This window comes from Lates calcarifer, linkage group LG24 (assembly GCF_001640805.2).
Source record: "Lates calcarifer isolate ASB-BC8 linkage group LG24, TLL_Latcal_v3, whole genome shotgun sequence".
Lineage (NCBI taxonomy): Eukaryota > Metazoa > Chordata > Actinopteri > Centropomidae > Lates > Lates calcarifer.
In genome coordinates, this window is record NC_066856.1 from 3,060,740 (window position 1) to 3,082,046 (window position 21,307).

The 21,307-nt window shown below is 42.1% G+C and overlaps 1 protein-coding gene across 6 annotated transcripts in view; it reads right to left on the reverse strand.

The window, feature by feature from the left end:
• The window catches only part of mpp7a (MAGUK p55 scaffold protein 7a), a 128,714-nt gene that overhangs the window by 62,288 nt on the left and 45,119 nt on the right, over nt 1–21,307 (reverse strand). For all 6 annotated transcript variants that reach the window (XM_018698211.2, XM_051066597.1, XM_051066599.1 and 3 more), the window contains 2 exons: nt 11,384–11,461; nt 2,568–2,648 (listed from right to left, as the gene is read on the reverse strand). In XM_018698211.2, the coding sequence (XP_018553727.1) occupies nt 2,568–2,648; nt 11,384–11,461 (159 nt within the window). The remainder of the gene's footprint in view (nt 1–2,567; nt 2,649–11,383; nt 11,462–21,307) is intronic.

Genomic DNA, 21,307 nt, shown 5'->3' on the forward strand with positions numbered 1-21,307 from the left:
TGTTCCCGTTGAGGCCAGCAGGAGTGTTTAGCCCGGTGGTTTAAGGCCCACATGCTCAAAACCTGGTGATGGACTTAAACCGACAGGCAAGAGTAGAGGTCATGGAGCTGAGAAAATGTGCAAGTGTGTGAACACATGCAGATGTCAAATGCTCAACTTCCTAAAACCAGGTATTATGCCTTCCCTAAAAAACTGATACTGAAGCTCGCAGAAGTCCATAAAAGTTTGTTATGTATAATAACTGTTACTTATTTTAAAGGACTTCATCACAGAGAAATAATGTAGATGTAGAGATTTATGTCAGAACACTACAAATAAAACACACAAAGTTCCTTTTTTTGGCACAAAGACAAGAATTTCAGGAGATCCAACAGAGGTGAGGCCTACTTTCTTGAACAGAGCGCTGACTGCAACTTATATTCTACTTGTAGTGCTGTATAGCAATGCTTCAATGAGTAGGTTCCTGTCTTGAGTTGTTCCTGTGCTTCTGACAGTGCTGTCTGCTGAGGTGCACCGGCCGGCAGAGGAAGCAGTAACCAAATATTTTCCATTGTTTCGTGTAGAACTGTTTGGCTGACCCCATTCTGCACTGGAGCTGAGGTCGGCTGAGTGGTGTGTGGAAGTGGTGGGAGAACAGAGCAGCAGCAGGGAATACAGACAGCAAAATAAACAAAGAGTGAAAACAAGTAAATATTGGTGTGGCTCTCCCTGAGTAGACAAAACTAAAGTTAGAGAGAGGACTTGGTGTCAGTGTTTTCTCTGGACTGAGGAGTCATATTTTCTGCCTTGTAACACAAATAGCCAACAATCTGATCTAATTAGACTTAATATCAGTCTTTTACCATCATATCTAGCTGAAAGTTTACAGTGTGCTGCACCTGTAACCACACCTGGCAGTGATGTGATGCCACAGTGTACTACATCACAGCAGCACCGTCAACACACCCAGTTAAAAAGTTATAAAATATGAACATATTCTATTATGTTTTGGCCTTTGATAAACCTTCAGACTCAGAGTGAGGACTAATTTCAGGTGAATACTCTGAGATAAACTTTGGGGTTGTAGAGTTGGCCGGGGGGGTGGCACAAGCCATAGCATAAATGGTAAAAGAACCAAAAATGAACTGAAAACTCCAAAACAATCTGTTTGTTCAGATCAAAGTTCAATTAGAAAATATGTGATGCTTATTAAATTTTACAAATGAATGTGAGCAAAATACTGTAGATGTAAAAATATCAAATTCCACAGGTCACATAAGCTCAGAAGGGATTGGATGATTTTCTTTCTATAAAAAAAGCACTTTTTATTTTAACTACAGACCCCTAATCCACCGTGTCTATTGGGAGTGTGTGTGTGCGTGTACACCTGGCCCTCAGTCCCCGTCTCCTACCTTCACCTCTCCTCACCTCATCAGTTTGAAGTTGCTGAGCTTCCTGATCGATGACTTTCACAAGCTCAGTGTTTTGATGGATTGACCCTTGTCTCGCCAAATACCTCCACTGTAAGCGTAATTAAAATAATAAACGCAGCATTTCTGACACAGGCATGCTTCATGGCCGGTGCAGTGATCGTTTGCCGGTGCATTTCACTTCAGGCTTGACAAAGACAGAGGAGATCACAATGTCGCTGCGCAACAAAGTAGGAGAGCAAGGCTGTGATAGATTTCAACCATTTGTCTTCAGGATAGCGGCTGTGTGAGCGTGTGTTTGAGTCTGTATCCACCATTATATGTCTATGTGGGATTGTGTGTGTTGATTGCTGGTTAAGTGGGATGACCTCAATTATACTTGACCCTTCTTTGTGTATCTGTATAATTACCTCTCAGTCTTCTTGTATATATATGTGTGTGTGTGTGTGTGTGTGACTGTACTGCTTTTGTTTCTTTTATTAGAGCGATACAGTTATATTGGCAGAATTTAAGAAATCAGTCATTACATCACTAGTATAGACATTCAACAATCCACTCCTGAGCATAATCCTTTCCTGATGTTGCGAGGTATTGAATATTTGTATGCACCGTAGGAGTGTGTGTATTGTGGTGGTGGCGGTGGTGGGGGGCTTCATACTGAGCTGTTGTTTCTGGCAGAGCCCAAATAAGCATTACAGTGCATTAAAAATGAACCCGTCCAGCTCCCCTCCTATCCCGCCATCATGAAGGCAGCCCTGTCTGGCTGAGACACCTGGAGGGCCTGATGGATGGCCAGAGTTATGCATTTGAAAATAAAAATGTGTAAATTTATTTTGTAGCTGTCTGCGTCTGGATAATGAGGCCAGCGGCTGCAGCCAAAAGGACAAGAAAAAGCATGGCCTGGATCTAACAGCTGTATTTTTTTTTGTGTACAGCATGATAATCACATCACTTAAATGCCAGTGCTGTATAAACAGCAAAGATCCATACCGTCTGTGAAATGATATCAGTAAAAATATAAGCCAAGGTTCTTGTTTGATCCACTTTGTGGAGGCCAGAGCAGCAGACAATACTGTTATCCTCTGTAAAAATGATGCGTATGTGACGTAGTTCTTTAACATTAGCTGAACGTAAAATGAATGACTGAACCAAACTCACCTTGACATGGGGTTTGGCCAGTAGTTTGAGAAGCTCTTTGACATCTCCATTGACTGATTTCCCCTCCAGCTCCTCAGACAACTAGAACAGGAGAAGACACAAATGCCTTTACAAAACAATACATCAGGAAAATTGTTTTCTGTAGATGCAAGATAAAATATAAATATGAAATTTTATTCGGGTATGTTTCCTGTCTTTTTCAAGAATGCCCTGATAACATTTACAACATTACATTTTTACCTAATGTAGTGGTTCACTAGCAGTTCTGCCATAAATGCCAACAGAGTAGGTTTTGATTTATAATCATCTATAGTTCATCTGTTTATGTGTATGCATGATTGGGACCCAGGGTGGGGTGAGAAGAGAGTTTCATGTATGTTATCAAAACACAACTTGACCAATCAGACCTCTCACATTTTTGAGGAGGTGCATGTCAGCCATGTGTGTAGGCTCCATACCTTGATGCAAAGATATAAATCCACCGTTCCACATACTCACACCTGGAAGCTGCTCAGCACAACCACATCAGCTGGGTGTTAAGGGCCCTGATTAAGGGCACCTGCATGCTATCAGGGAAAGTGCTGCTCTTTAACTTTTCCCACTCACATTAATGCTGTGGGTCCGGGGATCGAACTGCCACCTGAAAATCTTGTTCAATTTCGAAATTTTCAATTTAAAAAGTCGTAATCTAAATCTAGTTGTACATCTGTTATAGTCAAACAAGTGGAGGGAATTTGCTGGTAACTGAGATCATTTCAATAGCATCAGGACTATTTTTCTATGCCTCTGCAGAACTACTGACTTGAGTTTTAAAAAACTGAATCTATTTCTTTGTGAATATCAACAAAGGTATTATACCCAGTAAAGGATTGTGTAACCGTAAAGTAACCTCTCACAAGCTAATGCAAAAAGAACAGTTGTATACTCCGGGGTACTGACTGTGCTTGTACTTTCAGGCGGCCCGGAGCAACAGGGGACCATCAGACAGGAAAGATTATACTGTGCTAAATCAGGTTCATCCAAGTGGGAGGCAAGGTCTCACCTCGTCATGGGCCCTAGAATTCTCACCTGTTGCCACCTTTCTTTTGATTCAGTGGGATCATTTTTCAATGAAAATCTCAGGAACCAAAGAATTCCTCTTGGAAACAATGTGAGCTGTGAGAGCATCTCTGAGCAGTGGGACAGAGCTGGACTACATTCATGATAAATGTCTGGTAGCTCTGAGACGAGTGACTCTGCTTCTAAAGCCCAGGCCACGCTCCTCCGTCTGCTCTCTGATTTATGGACGGTCCTGCTGGATGCTGCTGGATGCGGAGTGAGTGTGGAGAGGAGCAGCGAGCCATCCCACACAAAGACCTGCTTGTACTTGACTGGGATCAGGAGCTAATGTCAACTACACAAAGAGGGCCAGTGGAAATCACAGACTGAGGCATCTGTATGTGTGTGTAGGTGGAAGGAACAGCTATACACATTCCCAGTCATGCTTCTTCTCTTGTTTGTGAGGTGTATGAGCATGTGTGTACAGGTGGTCATACTGTACATGGGTTTATGTGTATTTTGTATCACATGTATGTGAATTGTTCCACAGGTGGAGTAGTTCAGCCTTTAAGCATACTTCAAAGTATGCAGTAAAGAACACTGTTACAGTTAAGAATACAGTTAATCATAAATAATGTCAAATGAAGTCAAAATAATGAATTATTTGGAACCACCAGGGTCAGTTTTCACTGCTCACAAGGTGAAGGTGATAGTTGAGACTGTTTCTCTTTAAGAAAAACAGAATCATAAGTGACAGTAGAAATCCAAAGAGAAAACATTTAAGAAACAAGAGACAGAGAATTATTAATAATTTTCATGTGTGAATTAACTATGAAAAATGAGGTAACATCTGGTGCACTGGCAGAAGTTGCTTGATTCCTGTATTGATTCACAGTCTTCACTCTGAAAACTTTAACACTTTGCCTGAAACTCTTCACCTTATTACAATTAATATTTACTTGGTCGACCAATACTTACATACTTAGTTTGTTTTTTTTTGTTTTTCCCTGTTGTAATCAAGGTACGTACTTGGTAGGACATTTTGTAGCTAAAAAATAAAAAAAATACCACTAACATGTGTTTGAAATTTCTGTACTGACACAGAAATGTATATCATCTGCGTACATGTATATTTTTTGAAATTTTATTTTATTTATTTGTCATTTTTCCTTATCTGCCAAATTAAGGTTCTAAAGATAGAGAGTGTTGTATGTTGAAATTTTGAAATTTGCAACTTGGGGCATGTAAATAAAAATGACTAACTTGATAACAATAAAACATTTAAAATGGAAACTAATGATTTTTTATTTTATTTTATTTTTCAAAGGGACATTAGGGCACAACTGCCATTCATTTGTCTGTTTCAATAAGTAGATTTCACAGTGGATGAAACTGTGGATGGTTATTACGTTATTCAATACTTCCTACAATAAACCCAATAAATCTCAAAGTCAAATAATAAAAACATCCAACAATTTTTTAAAAAAGGTCCAGTCCCTAACCTCTAATAGGATAATACTACATAACTACAGATTAGCACTTCAACACATATTACAGTTGTTAAAAGTCTCAGCATAAAGCAGTGTTGCAAATATGCTGAAAGACACATACATTATTTTGGTCTGTTGTCATCACATAACAGATAAGCTGAACAGGGAAATCTGCTCAGAACACAGTGTACTCCTTTAAGTGTGATGCTGAGGCAGATGATGACAGAGGTTGGAAAAACCTACAGTTTGTTTGAGTAATGACCCCTGCGGTGCGGGAATAAGGCAACAGAGGTGAGGCAGTGGTAAAGGCAGGGGCCGAGGGTCAGACACGGGTTAGGGAGGACACTATGTCACTGGAACATGTGCTTGTGGCTAGGGTGGGGTGGGGGGGTCTTTTGAATATTTCCATTAGCTCTCCCTCGGGGGAGGGGGCTCAAAGGGCTAATGAATAGTCACAGTGGTCAAGGTTACTCTAGTTGAACCTCATTCAACCCTGCATTACTTCACTTTATCAAATATACACACAAAAACCCCTGAATGTGAAAGCGTGAGGTCAGAGTGACACAGAAAGGAAGACGGACCACATGTGTAAAGGGAGTATAGGAGAAGAAAAGATAAAGATGAAAGCAAAGATAAACACAGGAAGGTAGACATGGAGGTGAGTCAGGGTCAGGGTCTTTAGTGAGGGAACATCTCTTGCTCTGATACAGCGTCATCCATCATCTCATCGCCAAGCTGTTTACAGCGAGGGTGGGAGGCAAAGAAGGGTTAGGGAGAACTTTACATTTCCACTCCCTCATACTGTCCTATTAAAGCACCTTGTCCCATAACTCAGCGTGGAGGACAGATGGGACATATTTGACTACACTCTCTGCTCTCTACCTTCATGCTTCCCTGTTGGAATCACATTTTCCATCTTCAGACCATCACAGAAAGTGAGGGAGGGGGCAAAAGAAATGATGCTGGTCTCCTCTGAGACTGTGTGTATTTCATTTGTTAAATGTCATGGCAGGCGCTGCAGTGTTTAGATAAGTTTGATCCCAGCATGTCAGTTTATAGCTCTCCCTTGACCCTGAACGGCTAAGGGCTCAGTACTTTTATATACAGCTGCCAATATATCAACCTGACCTTTTTTAATAGCTTTTATTAAAACTATTAAAACATGTTAACCTTTTATTTAAAAAATCTGATCTAAGCCAGTCAGCGTCATCCATTTCATATGATGGATAAAATGCTTTTTGGCTCGATTTGTTGTGTAACTGATCAACAATACACTGGTTGACTACAGTAAGCTTTTCATATGAATATATTCTCATGCAGCATTTTGATTTGATACACAGTTATGCACGAAGATGTTTTCCTATTATTATATTTTACAGGTTTCAATAAAAGTTTTAAAGTCTCACGGTCTAAATACTGGCTTTCACACTCTTCGAAAAATAAAATAAAAAGGAAATAATGAATACATGAATTTTTATCATGCAAATAATCAAATTTAAAGAGACTGAATGTCAGAAGGAACTAGTTTCTAAAAGTGACTTCAATCCAAATTCATTTTAATGGGGTCATTCCTGAAATACATAAGTATATCAGTGGAAGATTTAAGATGCAATAGTATTTCAACCAGCGATAATGACTTACAGGCATCTTTATTTACAGTTTGAGCTTTCTCAAACATTAATTCAAAACTTCTATGTATACAAGCATATGATTGATAGTGCATACTGTATGTGAGCCCTATGGAAAGCAAACCTTCTCTGTTAAATTAGGATAAAAAATGCAACAGACAAGAATAAAATGAAGTTAATAAGAAACAAAAGCTGCAAAGGCAGTCCAAAGCTTTGAGCAATAAGGTAAAAATGTCTGCATGCTTTTATGAGTGTATCATAAGCCTGTGTCTCAGATAGTTGACCTTAATACTAAGGACACATGATAAATCAGTAACTGACATATTATCCTTCAACAGAGGAGAAAATTATATTATTATTATTCTGATAAAGAGGTTTCAGCTGATAATTACATCCAGTAATCTGGAGCCTTTTCAGGCCACCGCAAGTATAATGAGATAATTGAATTTTTATTAGTTACACTGCCCTTTGTTAGCGCTTTAATGAAGAAGAAGATATCTAATCGACATAATTGAGAAAGTAAGCTGGTCAGTGTAAAAAGGCTGCCTTTATTGTGCACTTCACCATTTTTCATCTGCAAGAGAAATGTTACCAGTTATTGCATCAGTATCTGCCAAAACAAAAAAGATAATCGTCATTATTGACCCTGAAATTCAAAACTGGAGCACAACTATTTTTTACCTCTTAAATTCTTAGATTAAATCTCTATTCAACAGTAACTGTGTCATATTCTGATGGTCTGAGTTTCACTTACATTTTTAAACTGCTGGACCAGCCAAAGGCTTGTGGAGCCATAATTTACTGTACAGTAAAAACTGTAAAAAACTGATGAAGCCCTATATTTCTCTGTCCATGTCTCTCTCTCTCTCTCTCTCTCTCTTTCCCATTACTAGTTATAGGTATGGATTACAGACTAGTGCTCTTTGATGGCACCCAGTGGTCTTCCCAAGTAACAGCAGGTCTTTGGGTGAATATAAAGATGTTGGGAAGCTTGCCAGAGGAGGGAAAGGGTGTTTTGACGGGAGTGAGCCACCAAGACAGACAGTTTTGGTTCAAGCGATGGACACTGATCTGGAACAAGGGGCTGGCATTCAGCTCACTGCTGGTCTGGCATGTTTAGCTTTTGACAGGACTGACAGAGACAGATCAGATCGACAGCCTGGAACTTACACAGAGCTGGCACATGTGTGAGGCTGATTTGCCCCTTTTGATTAATGTAATGTGGTATTTTACGTTCCACAATGAGGCAAGAGTGCTTCTATTTCAGTCTTAATGAGCACTGGAAGGAGACTGTGTGTGTAGTAATGAACGTCTATGTACATCCATAAACGTGTGTGTACAGTCACCCACTGACATGTCTTTATATGTATGTAATACAGCACCTATTCCCTGGGCCCAGTATCGATCGTGTTTCAGGCGGCGTTGGCGGTGCTAGGTTGCTTGAGCAGTGGCAGTCACCTGCTGTGAGTGCTAGACAGTGCAGCCGGGGGCAGACGAGGGTTGAAGTGTCATTTTATGTTAGGCAATAAATTAAGCCTCCATTACCCGAAACCCAAGCCCGAAATGAATTTCATCTAACTGTAGATCTCTCCCGTTGCACTTCAGTCCTCAGCCACCACTTCAATAGTGTTCATTTGGAGCGGTGACATGGGTGAAAAACAATCCGTTTTAAAAATACACTGCAACGCTCCGGGTTGGGAGCTTTTCTTTTTTTGACTAGCCAAGGAAGGGGGACTCAGGATTGCGGTGTGCTGTGAGACGCTTTGATACACCATCTCTGGGCTTTATCCCGATACCTGATAATCCCAGGGAGACGCTTTGCGGGGCATTTACCAGGAAGCATAAATTTGAAAGTCTGTAATTTGACAAAAAGAAGGAGAAAGAAAATCTGTAAGGGGGAGGGAAGATGGAGGCTGATTGTTGGGGGTCTCTTCAACAGACTGTGGACTCCTGCCACTACCTGGCGAGGCAGAGCAGAGACTTTGGAAAGAGAAACAGAAGCAAGCGGTCACACTGTTGTCTGCTTGAGTCTAGTGGAATTCTTGTTCTGGTGTTATCTGGTTAGCAGTGTCCTTTGCCAGTACTAACAGCAGGGTAGCACAAACACACAGAGAGAAAAAGAGCTATAAAATGTATTTTTGAGAATACTGTCCCTACATATTCAGACTCAGCCATCCTGGTTTGGTTAAGGGTCCTGAGTGGTTTGGGAAACCTGTCATCTGTATTGGTGTGTGTGAACCCTCCAGGATGGAACGCTCTGGCTCATGCACTGACACTTGTGGCCTGCAGGGTCAGGAAAACCACTCTAGACCACAAGACGGCCTTTCTATCGTGACAGTCTCAGGACACTCTGGACTCTCTCCTCCTCTGTCTTTACCCCAACCAACTGTAGGAACTTCAGCCCCTCTCTCTTTCGTCTTTCCCTTGACTCAGTACTAATTAGGATGATGTATGGCTGTGGGCTCTTTAGAAGGGGTGGAATAGTCGGAGGCACTTTGATTACAATAAACAGAGCTGGGGATTTCAAACAAAACCACACACCAGTAAAAGGGCTTTTCCTCCTCTCCATTCACCATGCCAGGCTGGTTCTTTGGTTTACACAGGTGTGTGTGTGTGTGTGTGGGTGTGTGTGAGACAGAGTGGGGCACTGCATGCTTATGTGCACACGTGGCTTTCAATAAATATTGCAGATGAACAATACTGAAACAAATGTCAGGATACTGGACATTTACGCAATAAATCAGACTAAATATCTTTCACAGCTTGAGGAGAGCGGCTGGGCCAGTGGAAGAAAATCCTCATCAGTGGTCCTGTTGGTGCTATTATTGTCTGTGTGATGACTTCTCATTAACAGGTTATCCAATGAGGAAGGACTGCACGTCATAGGTGATTCCCGTCTCTAAATCTTAATGCGTTTGCTGCCTCTGTGACTTCTGATAAAATGATAGAACTCAATCATCTGTAGTTTGCCCGCTGCTGTCATCCATCATAGCGTGCCCATCCATCTTAAGATTTACTCTGAAGTGTGTGGCCCTTCTATCCGGTTTCTGCCCTAGGAAAATGATCAGTTTGGTGTATGGCTAGACGTTTGGGCTGGGAGCATGTGGCAGGGTAGGCGGTGGGTGTAGAGTAGGGACCGTGCAGTGTTATTGTAACAGAGACCAAACTGAGAACCAAACTGAGAAGGGGACAGTGAAGGGTTCACTCCAGGGTAAGAGGTGAAAGAGGATAAATATGGTCAAGGCTGCTGCACGCTACTGGGATGGCTGCTGAGTGTATGTACTGTATGTGTAACACTGTGACTGTAAGCGTTACAGATGCGATAAAGAGGCACTTGGCACTTGTGATCTGAAGTTTCTGCATTCAATCTACAAAACCAAGCTGTTGTACAGCAAGACAAACTACCTACCTGCTTACACTAAGTCTCTGTGGATTTGAGTATAAGCAAATCATGTCTGGTTGGTTTTCAAACACTAAGACAGAGCATGCAAGAAAGAAAAGACGTAATGTGAGTGTAGGCGAGAGACAAATTAAAGGAAAAACCTGATAAATGGGTGGAGAAACATAACACATTCAGAGTCTTTCATACAGGACAATAGAGGTCGTTAAATAGTTTGATGAGTATGAGCATGATATGAATCATATGCTATGGCCTATAGTCACTAGATCCCAACCCAACCAGACAACTACAGACAAATCTGACTTACAGGTGGACATAGAAATTACTGTGGCTGTACCTCAGTCTCAACAACTTTTATTTAGTTCAGTTTTAACAGACAGATATTTTCATCTTTTCTGTTCTGTTATTTAACTGATCCAACAACAAACCTGGAAGCTTGGAAGATGGGGAACTTTAGGAAAAAATAGAAAGTGAAATTCACAATCCTCTGCTCCATGAAATCAATTTTACTTACTATAATCTCCATTATTATTAAATCCTCATGTTTCATTATGAGATTGACCGTTGAGGAACTGCTGCTAACTGAGTGATCTCGTTACACGTGGCTGATGGTGAGCTGCCACCCTGAATATCTTTTGCCAGCTTTGTAACTTGCTGTGTTTCCTGGCTGAAATGTTTCCAGTTTTTATTAAAAGGTGCACTGCCTCTGATTACAAAGCACAGAATCATAGAATTTGATGATTTGAATCTTAAACTAGCAAGTAATTCCTGCTGGGTTTAATTAGCTGCAAGGCAGCACTTTCCAGATTGTGGAGGCCAGACAGAAGCGGTGCATTCATGTTATTTCTTTTCCCAAACCTTGTGCCATAATAAGTTTCAGACTAGTCTTTCAGACAGAATAACTTCCACATACACAAAGACAACGTTCATCTGTCAAAGGGGCCAACCGGGATTTACCAAAATATTTCTTCTTCTACTGTCAGTGAAAACTGTTCAGTTCTACTCTTCCACCTAGTGGCAGTGGTGCTTGTCGGTGTGACACATAAACCAGCCGCCAGAGAAGTCTATAGGTTTTTAACTTTCATGTTGGACAGCGCGCTCGAGCATCATCATCATCAAAACATGAAATGAAGAAATATCTTTTGGAAGAATGATGATCATCCCTTCCACAGACTGTTGTTTTTTCCTTTCATTTGTTACCCAGCAGTAGTTGCAACCAAATAAATAGCAGCTTTCCAAAAAAAAAAAAAGAGAACTTACTTCATGGGCCAGAGCTGCAGCGCTGTCCAGGACGGGGACGGGTTTGCTCTCTTCATAGTGCTGCAGCCGTTCATGGATCTGAAAGGACAGATTGTGTTCATCAGTAAGGGAGAAGAGAAAGAGATGAAAGAGTTCAGCACTGGGCTGCAGAGGCCACAGCAAGGCCTCCCTGAGCAAACACACACACGTGTGAGCAAGGAGTACTCACTAAAAACCCATGTGCACACCAACAAGCACACATGTATGAAAACATGTATGGCCTCTATCCACACCACCCTGTACTCGCTCAGACTCACACGAGATCAAAACAACTGGCAATCACACTTTCAGACACCAAAAGCACACACACAGACTTTTCACACAAGACTCCCTCAACTGAGCACAACAGAGTATTCTAAGTATTTCAGCTAGCTTAGCCACTGTACAAACAATCCAGTTTTCCACCATGCATTCGATATGCCCTAGTGGCCTGGTGAGGATTCCAAATCATTTCAACAGTCTGGTTAAATTGGCTAAACATTTCCTTATCAGCCTCAACACTGCAACTGCACAATGTTGAGAGACAAAGCTGTATCTCTGGAGAGTTGCTAAAATGGAAAAGTAGACCCGACTCGTGTGTTAACGTTTGCTCATTTACACACACAAAAACACTTCATCACTCAAAAACTGATATGTGAAACAGAGATGGAATAATTTATACACACAACTGCACGCTTGCGCCCACGCACACGCAGTCAAACACACAGTCGCACACCAGTGTTCCAGCCTACGCACACACACGGACACACTAAAAACACTACAACCATCCCATATGAGATTTAAGAGCAGCTGTGCAGGAATGCGTTGACAGCCTACAGGCTGCTGTCAGGTCCCATCAGAGAACAGACAGGGACGACAACTATCCTCCCAACAGCCACTCCGGAGTCTCTCCTCAGCCCAGCATGGTGAAGGGGAGCTAGGCCATGGGTCTGACTGATAGCTGGGCCCTGGGCCTGGAGATCCAGCTGGATGTCCCAGAAAGCATTCCAGCACAATGGTGGAACAGAAGGCCCTCTGGCTGGGGAGAGAGTGACAGAGAAGCCCCAGGGCCAGCTCAGTGTCTGCAGGGCCAAATCCACACATGTGGGAGCTTACACACACATGTACACACACAGATGGAGCAGTGACAATTTGCCACAGAAGATCATTCAGTGGGACAGAAAGTGACAAGAAAAGCAGTTTGTTTGCTGTCACACTGTGAGCAGCTACAGATGCTGTGTGCAATTAAAACATCTGTTTTAAGACTGTTAAACATAATTTTTCCTCCTCACTACACAAAATATGTTTTTAGATAGACAGCATTCTGCAGTAGCAGCACTGTGGATACTGGGAATGCTAGATGGAGTGAGGTGAATGCTGTGAGATTACACAATCAAGATGGGATCTGTCCCTTCTAATGACATTCCACTTGGAAATGTTTTCAGTATTTTTGGCCCACAGCTAAAAAATTGGGGAAGCTCTGATTAGCGAAAAAGAAATGCAACATGTGTAGATGAGTTCATTTCAGTCTTTTCAAGTTGTCATCTGTCTTTGATAACCGCCAGAGAAAACTAAATCCTGAAACCCAAAACATGATGTAATTCACAACATAATGCAAATAAGCTAATGTGAACCTATCAAAGGCACTTTTATGATTCTCTGGTAAGACAAATACAACAGAAGTATGTGTTAAATCTCTCTACATATGTATGCTCCTCCCTGGCCATCAAAATTCCAGTTCAACTCTTGGCCTTACACAGGTTGCCATTTCAGCTCAACTTATCCACAGACTTCAGTGATAAATCACGGCCTGTTAGGGTTGTGTTTTGGCCAACAGAGCAGCCATGTTTCAAGGTCAGCTTAGAGGTTCAAATCCCTGTGTAAAGCCGACATTACTCGGCTATAAAACATGGTGCATTAGGCGTGTCGTGGAGGTAATCTGTTGAAGGCCTGAGTGAGGCTGATGGTTGCTCAGCTCAGCTGTAGAGCGCAAAGACCTGTGACTGGAGGACCCTACAACAAGACAGCTGGGATGTGAAGTTAAACACATGATGGCAGAAAGAGCAAGCAATACAAGGTCTGCAATGTCTGGGAGAGGTGCAGGAACTTACAAGAGTAGTGATAAGGCTGGGGACAGCGATAAAAATTGGAACAGGTTGGAGTTGTGCTAACACAAGCATGAGTAGATGCCAACATTTAAGTGGTCGAGTTTAACTGTTGTCAGTATGTTCCATGTTTTATGGCATAAAATGTAAGACTGCCACTCTGGGGCAATTCCTGGAAATTTTCATCCTCATCTGTTTAACTTCACATAGCCACGTCATATTTGAACAGTTTCTCTCTAGTGTTCATGAAGTCCCAACAACTCCACCCTGTGCTCTGAGTCCTCTGTCTGTTCCTCTACAGTAGAAGGCCGTAAAAGGGCAGGCAGGCAGCTCCAGTTACTTCATCTGTCCTGATCATCTTTGTAAGAAAACAGATGAAATAAATGAGAGAGGTTGCCAGTGTCTTCAGCGCTCCAACATACCACAGTCCTAGTGACATCTGCTTAGGTAGTTGTTGCTCCACCACCTCAACTTACTTAGTTACTGTGGAATTTCTTCTCTGCTCCGTGAGCAAATGCGAGATTGAAATGCTTTTATTTACAGTTCAGGACACTTTCCAAGTGCCTGTCCATGACGCAGTAATGTATTTTAAAGTCATTACCCCGCTTTTTGCATAGCGCGTTCTCTGTCCCCTTGGTGAGGCAGCAGTGCTCCTGGCAAACAGCAGAAGTGGCCTGGTGGAATTTAAAACAGTGAGAGGCAGTGTACTACAGCCAAGGACGGCTTAGCTCAAAACCAAGGCGCAACTGCAGGACACAGCCGAATCAAAGACTTCTGGGATTCTGAAGCTTCTCAGATGAGAAATGTAGTGCTAGTTCTATGTAAAATAAGGCAGAAGAGTCATGATCAAAATGCTCAAAACCAAAGGAGGAAAGCTCCCTGAAGCACAGGCAGAGTAGAGATGGATGAATGTGCACCTTCACTGAGCTTAAAAAAACAAAAACACAATAGGAGCAGTGTGTGTCCTGTCTCCACAGAGGCCTCAGACTAAGTTGTGTTTGCTTCCAGAAATACCCTGCGTGCTTAAAATACACACAGCAACACTTGAGGAGAAAAATGAGGAGAAACACTAACCTGGGTAAGAACTGATATGAAAAAATTCCAATGAGAATGGACTGGAACAAAATCATAACATCCATCCATCTTCATCTTCTTCAGACATGAGCTTCAACCACTGCGAAGGACCACTGTTAAAGTTAAGGGTCAGACACCTTGAAGACCTTACAAGAAACTTTCAGTAATCCACACTGTATTTATGTTCTCTTCATGATCAAAGCGTATGCAACAGAAAGAACAACAATGACTGTCTCAAGCCTTGACTGTCAACGTGGAGGTATAGCTAAGGAAAAAAATCATGCCTTACAAACACTAATCCAGACACACTGCAAGCAAGTACAGTCTGGCACAGAAAGAGGGAGAGAGCGTGCAAGGGAGCGAAAGCTTGATAGATGGAGAGGTTTGCTGATGGAAGGAGAAGGAAAGGTCTGGAGATCAGAGGGCTGGATAGTGTTTCTGTTTCTGAGTCCTGCAAGGGGGCTGAAGGCCTCTGGTTAATGTCCACTGGCCAGAAAACTTCACATCGGACCGGTTAGGGTTGACGATCTTTCTCCCACTCCTATTTCTGTATCTACCCACCGGAGCGGATCCAGTATCTGGCCTCCTTTAATCCACCCGGGTCCGATCTCTTGGTCTGATCCAGAACACCTTGTCAACTCACTACAGCCGGGTAGACTAGACCAAGCTAGGGAGACGGGAAGGGGGGATTACAGACAGACGTGCAGGGTTACAACTGAAATAGTTGTGAGATGATATGTTTACTCAAGAGGCATAAGGAGAAAAGTGTAGATTTGCTTTTTGTCCTGTCACAGTAGGTCAGTTTACAAAGTCTTGGCTTTAGCCCTGGCAGGATGGCATCAGGTCCTGGACATTGTGCTGTGGTTTGTGAACAATCTTGCAAATGACAGTACCATTCACCATCAGTCTGTTGAGGGTACAATCCTGCTAACTGTTGCCGACCAAAACTAGATTCAGCCCAGTGTCATCAAGGAGTAGCTATTAGAATATGACAGCATTGAGTCAACACTGACATTGGTGGTTACAAAGCTTACACAAGGGCAGCTAATTTAACAGTCTTTCCTCTTGGATCTAAAGGCTCAAATACCTCTCAGATGGTTTTCTGTGGCAGCTGATCAACAAAAATGTACAGTTTTAATTAGAAATAAAAGCACAACCCCAGCAATACTATAAAAAATCAAAACTGACAGATATTTGATGGGTCTGACTTCTTTAATGTATAGATTGTTGTTTTACTAGTCTTGCCTTGTAAAAAATGTTGATGGAACAAACAAAGCAATCTGAAGACATCAGTTTGGCCTGTGTAATTATGATGTTAATTTTTTACTATTTTCAGATACTCTACAGCCCAAACAACTAATTAAAGGAAAAGGCCTGGAGAATGTGACAGCTGATTAAGAGCTGGAATTAGGTCCAAAGAAGAATGAGAGAGAGAGAGAGTGGGAGCGAGAGAGAGAAAGGAAAGACACCAGGGCAGCTGGCTAACAATCATGACAGCCATATCATTTAGATGGGCGATACATTTCCTTGCTGAGCTCTAAGGAGTAGTGAGGCCCCTGATACACCTCCACAGACATCATGTATTCTGTAAAGCCAGGACAGTGGGGGACATAGTCACATAGTCATACTTGTACACACGAAGACCATCTTGAGTCACAGCTAAAAGTTTTCCGTCTGGGTTTTGACCACTAAATGTACACAGGATAAAAAATTTACCAGCAAAAAACAGAGGGAAGTGGCATTTATTAATCATGCAACTCATTCCAGTGATATGTAGCTGCTATTGGGTTAGGAAGCAGTATTATGAATGACTGAGTGAGGGCATAATGCCAGGACACTTAATCAATCACACTGATTTGAGTACTTTTCAGGCAGTCAATTAAACATATAAATTTGTTCAGACCATCTTTAAGAGCACCAGGTGAGCCTATGATGTCTTCAGGCAGTTCTGGGCCATCAGGGAGCCATAAATACACTATATGGCACCATGAACCTAATTTTCCATATTTTGTGTATTGCTCCTATGCTCCATGTCCTATTAAGATTGGCTTTGTATCGTGTAGACCTTCTGGTTTCACTTTGAGTCGTTTTTTTCCTAAAGAATACAAAATCGGGGTCAACCAAAGTGACCTGGAATAATGGTTGTGGGATCACTCCAGAGATTTTCCTTGATTACCAATACAGACATTTGACTGATAGAATGAGGACTGGTGGATCGGTAGGCCTCTCCTCATTTTTACTATCCCCCTCAGTGCTCTAGACACGGTTCAAGTCAATGAGTTTTAAGGTTATTCAGTAATTCAGTATTCAGTAGTCAACAGGCCATGCTGCAGCCGGTCCTCTTCTACTGAGGAGTTTCCCTCCTCCTTTCCCCTGTCCCTATCACAACCTTGCCTTTGGCTTCATCCTACATCTATTCATCTAGCTTTATTGGCTCAATTCAGAAGAGCTTGTTTGTGGACACTGAGCATGATCTTTTAACTTTATGCTGTAGTCGACCATTAAACTCCTATGAAAACATTTGAAAGGTAGTCTAAGCACAGAGTTTAACATTGCAAGGAAGGGGATTTATATCAGATTTTACGTGACGTATTCAAACCAGAAATAACCTAACGGCTTTTGTCAAAAACAATATTTTCTAGCACCAAATGGCAAGCTTAATCACTGTAACCAAAGTCTACAAAGAGTTCTTTAATTTACAATCACTGCCATATCAAAGCCCCAGTCTTTTTCAATACAAAATACAAGAATTTACAAAGTTTGTTAAGAGCTGACAAACTCATTTTCTCAGGATGCTAGATGAATATGGCAGGATGTCTTTTTAAAGATGGAAGCTCCTTTCCACAAAACAACCTGAAGGTATTTATGTATCTCCCCATGAGGGCTCCTGTTCCCCTGAAATAATAAATACAGACCCCAGAGGTGACCACAGGACATGCTGACCACAGACGGTACAAATGATTCTCTGAGGTGGTATAGGTTTACAGGGTGAGTCCTGAACCAGACACGATTAGGTAGGTTTTTATTGCTGCATACAGGGTGTGGAGCTTAAATGACTCACAGAGAGCAATTGCAGCAGGGTGAGAGGTTTAGAACAATTTCCTTTTTGTGATAATGATGGGGACCAGGAGCAAGGTATGTTTTGAGGTGTGGAAAGGATAAGATAAGTGCCCAAAGGGCAAGTCTAGGGTTGGTGTTATGGAGTAGAGTTGTTGGACATTACAGGGTGAGTCATAAAACTTGGAGGGCTAGCTAGAGCTCGATCCAGGTATTCATAGGATACCAAGTCTGGTACTCAAGGAATACAGTCCAGTTTGTCTGAAAATGAGCTCGTTCATCAAAAATAGCTGAAACTTTCCATTTGGGTACAAGCGTCAGCTGCAGCACCTTTACATGTCATTAAAGGCCTGTAGCCCTGAACAACAAACTGGCAAATCCACATCAATATTGCTATGTAACAACAATGCAAGTGCCAAGCCTATTAGCAACTAACAAGAGCAGATTTAAGGGAAAACTGACTGACCACAAAATGAGGGATCTCAGACTCTGGCTAAAGGCCTGCTGACAGAAACTTGGTCTTAAAGGAGAGCCCCACCTGAGGCAGGTGGAAATTGAATATTGTATTATATTTCCTGTGGCTTTTTGTGGAGTGGGAATTTGGCAGTGGAACAGTGAATGTGGTGGAATTTATAGAAAGCACACTTGAGTAAGTCCCTTTAATTGAAAAGAGGCAAACTGTCTGCGTCGTTTTAGCTATGCTAGCTATACATGCCAGCACTCACATTTCATGTCAGCTCCGATGCTGTACCGATGAAAAGTCTGCAAAATAAAGCAAACCTGTGAGCCCCTGGGCCTGCTGAAAGATGATATTAGAGAATAGTTTTTTCATCTCTGTGACATAATCGGATTATGTGTGGGACATGAGAGGCTGTCCCAACCATCTGATGAGGGCAGGTGAGGAGAGACAGAAAGGAACGAAGTCTGGATTAAGTCCTTGTGTAGGTCTGAATTCTCTTTTCTTTTTCTTGTCTCTTTTTCCATCTCTGACACCTCCTCCTCTGGTCTGTCTTTCTCTCTCTAGACAGACTGACCAATAACTGATGCTCCATAATTACCCAGGTGAGGCCTGAGTGTTTCCATATGAGAGACCTGAGTTGCGCAGCCTGTCAGATTAACATGATGTGTGTGTTTTCTCTCTGCTGTTTAGCCTTTCCCAAAGTATCCCCTTCACAGCCTTGTGGAATAAAAGGTGGAATCTGTGGAGATTTGGTGGTGGGGTTTTAGAGGAAAGGGACAATTACAGTTTTATTAATGGTGTGCCACTGATGTTAGCCATGTTCACCTGAATGTTGCGTCTTGTGTGCTGGTCTCTGCTGTAAGGCGAGATGGTTGTTCTGTACTTCTGTGTGATTCAAAGTCTGCGTGTCTGTCCATTTGGCTCACTGGATGACAGCCTGGCTCACGTCTCAGTACCAAGTAGAAAGCAGAGGAAACATATAGTTTTGCTTGTCTGGAGCGGGGCAGTTTCCACTTATGCCTCCACGTTAACAATAAGAGACGCTAAAAGCAGCTCAGTTTCTCTTCATTAAAAAAAGGGAGAATAAGAAAATAGGTAAGGGGATTCATTCTGGTGAAGAAACAATATGGTACTTTGATGTTATATTGATGTATTTAATCATTTCATGACTGTGCTATCTGTATTGTATTGGGTGTATTTATTCTGCTACAGTACCAATAGTGAATAGGGTCACATTAGCTTAGACCTTGACTGATACTGTAATTACTGAAATGCACTGACATGGGCTCAAAAAAAGTGAGAGCCATTCAGTATCTAGCTGACAATTGAAAAAAGTGGTAATCAAATTTCATGATGGCATTTAGGGAGTTGATTTTACCACTCAATCTTTCTTTAATGTATATTCACAAACCTAGTGATTGTCAGCTGTTGACAGTAAGATCAGTTAGGTTGGAGAAAAGGGAAACTACATCCAAGGTCTGCATAGCTTTTTGCCATTGGTATGGTTGGTACTGAGGAGGTATCTTATTCTTTTATCCATCCATCCATCCATCACAACTTACCTGGTAGGAAGCTCAGCAATATAATGGAGCACTTTCTCTTCCTACCTACTTTTTCCACCTCCACCTTGAGGATACCAGGGCATTCCTAGGTCAGAGGGATTTCTACTCCTTTGTGTTTTGGGTCTGCCCTAGGATCTCCTCCCAGCTGGACGTGCCCAGAATACCCCTACAGGGTGGCATCCAGGCACAATAGCAATGCCTGAAGAACATCAGCTGGTTCCTCACCATGTCCCGAGACATGAGCCTGGACACATTGCAAAGATAACAGACTTTGATTGCTTGTATCCCCACTCATTCTCTCAGTCACCACACAAAGCTCAAAGACTGATGCATAAATTTACAGCTTCCCCTTCATGTGTAGCCTCCTCTGTGTTTCTCATGGTCCATCTGATAGAAAACTTTGCACAGCCAAAGTAGCTGACAAATCAAAAGGAGATTTTTCTAGCAATTTGTTTTTTGTACTCCAGGTAAAAAGGCTATGAGGTTATGACTCTCCTATCTGAACAGCACTTACACTCTCTCCCCCTTTATGCTCCTCTTGAAAGATTAGCAAGGTGTAATCAGAGGTGGTTAGAGGGCTAGGTGAAGTCTGGGAGATCCACCCTTCTGCCTGGCTAAATATCACAGAAATGTAATGCCACCTTCATTAGCATCATTCAATCTGCCCCACACTATGCAGTGTTTTCTTTGGGGCCAGCAAGAATGAGAGCCTGAACATGCGCAGGCCCTGCCCATCATTATCCATGTTCAGGATGCCTTATTCTTTGGCCATCCATAACAATCCAGACATCAAATGAAACCCTTCTGGTTTCCTCAAGTCCCGACGTCAGGGTTTTACTTCAGCGTCTGAGGTATGCCATAATTCGGGCACTTTTACATGCTCACATTGGCGCGTTACAACCCTGGATCCTGAACAAACACGTTTACACAGAAAAGATTTCTTTAGAGGGAGGGGATGAAAATTATGTCAATTTTTCTCTCTCAGTGGTCTCTGCGACATAATTACTCTGGCTGGAGAGAAACAGAGACCACCAAAGGGGGAAAATATATCATGCCAGCACATGAAAACCATGTCGGCAAAATGAAGACCATATACAAAGGACACTGTCAAATGTACCTCTAACAATTACAAAATTACTAAAAGATTTTTTGTGACTGATAAAGTAATCTACATGAGGTGGGGAAAGTGCAGAGGCAGTTATTACATATCTTAACTGGTTGAATAGTGACAAGCTGATTTACAGTACAAAAATCCTATGTAGCAAAAACCCTCATGTTCGCTTTCCAAAAGCAGGAGATTGAGAAGGAGATTGGCTGCAGATTGCAGAGAATCCCAAGTGAAGATGAGGTTAGGGCAGACAGACAGAATGTGTTACATTCATTACCCTTGTCTGTCTGCTAGCGTATAAAGATATCAAGTGTGCTCATCTTCTCCCCAAACTCTGCAGCGATCTAGTTTAACAGGCAGTAACTGGACCACAGGCCCATTCACGCTGGCAGAGGGGGAGTCAGAAGATCTGGGTGGGTAGGCTGTTGGAATGACAATAAACTTAGTATTGTATGAATGAGACTGGAGAGAAGGAGTTTGAATAAGTGGTGTTGAACAAAGGTGCAAGTGTGTTTTTTATTTGAACTGCAGAGGTTGGCT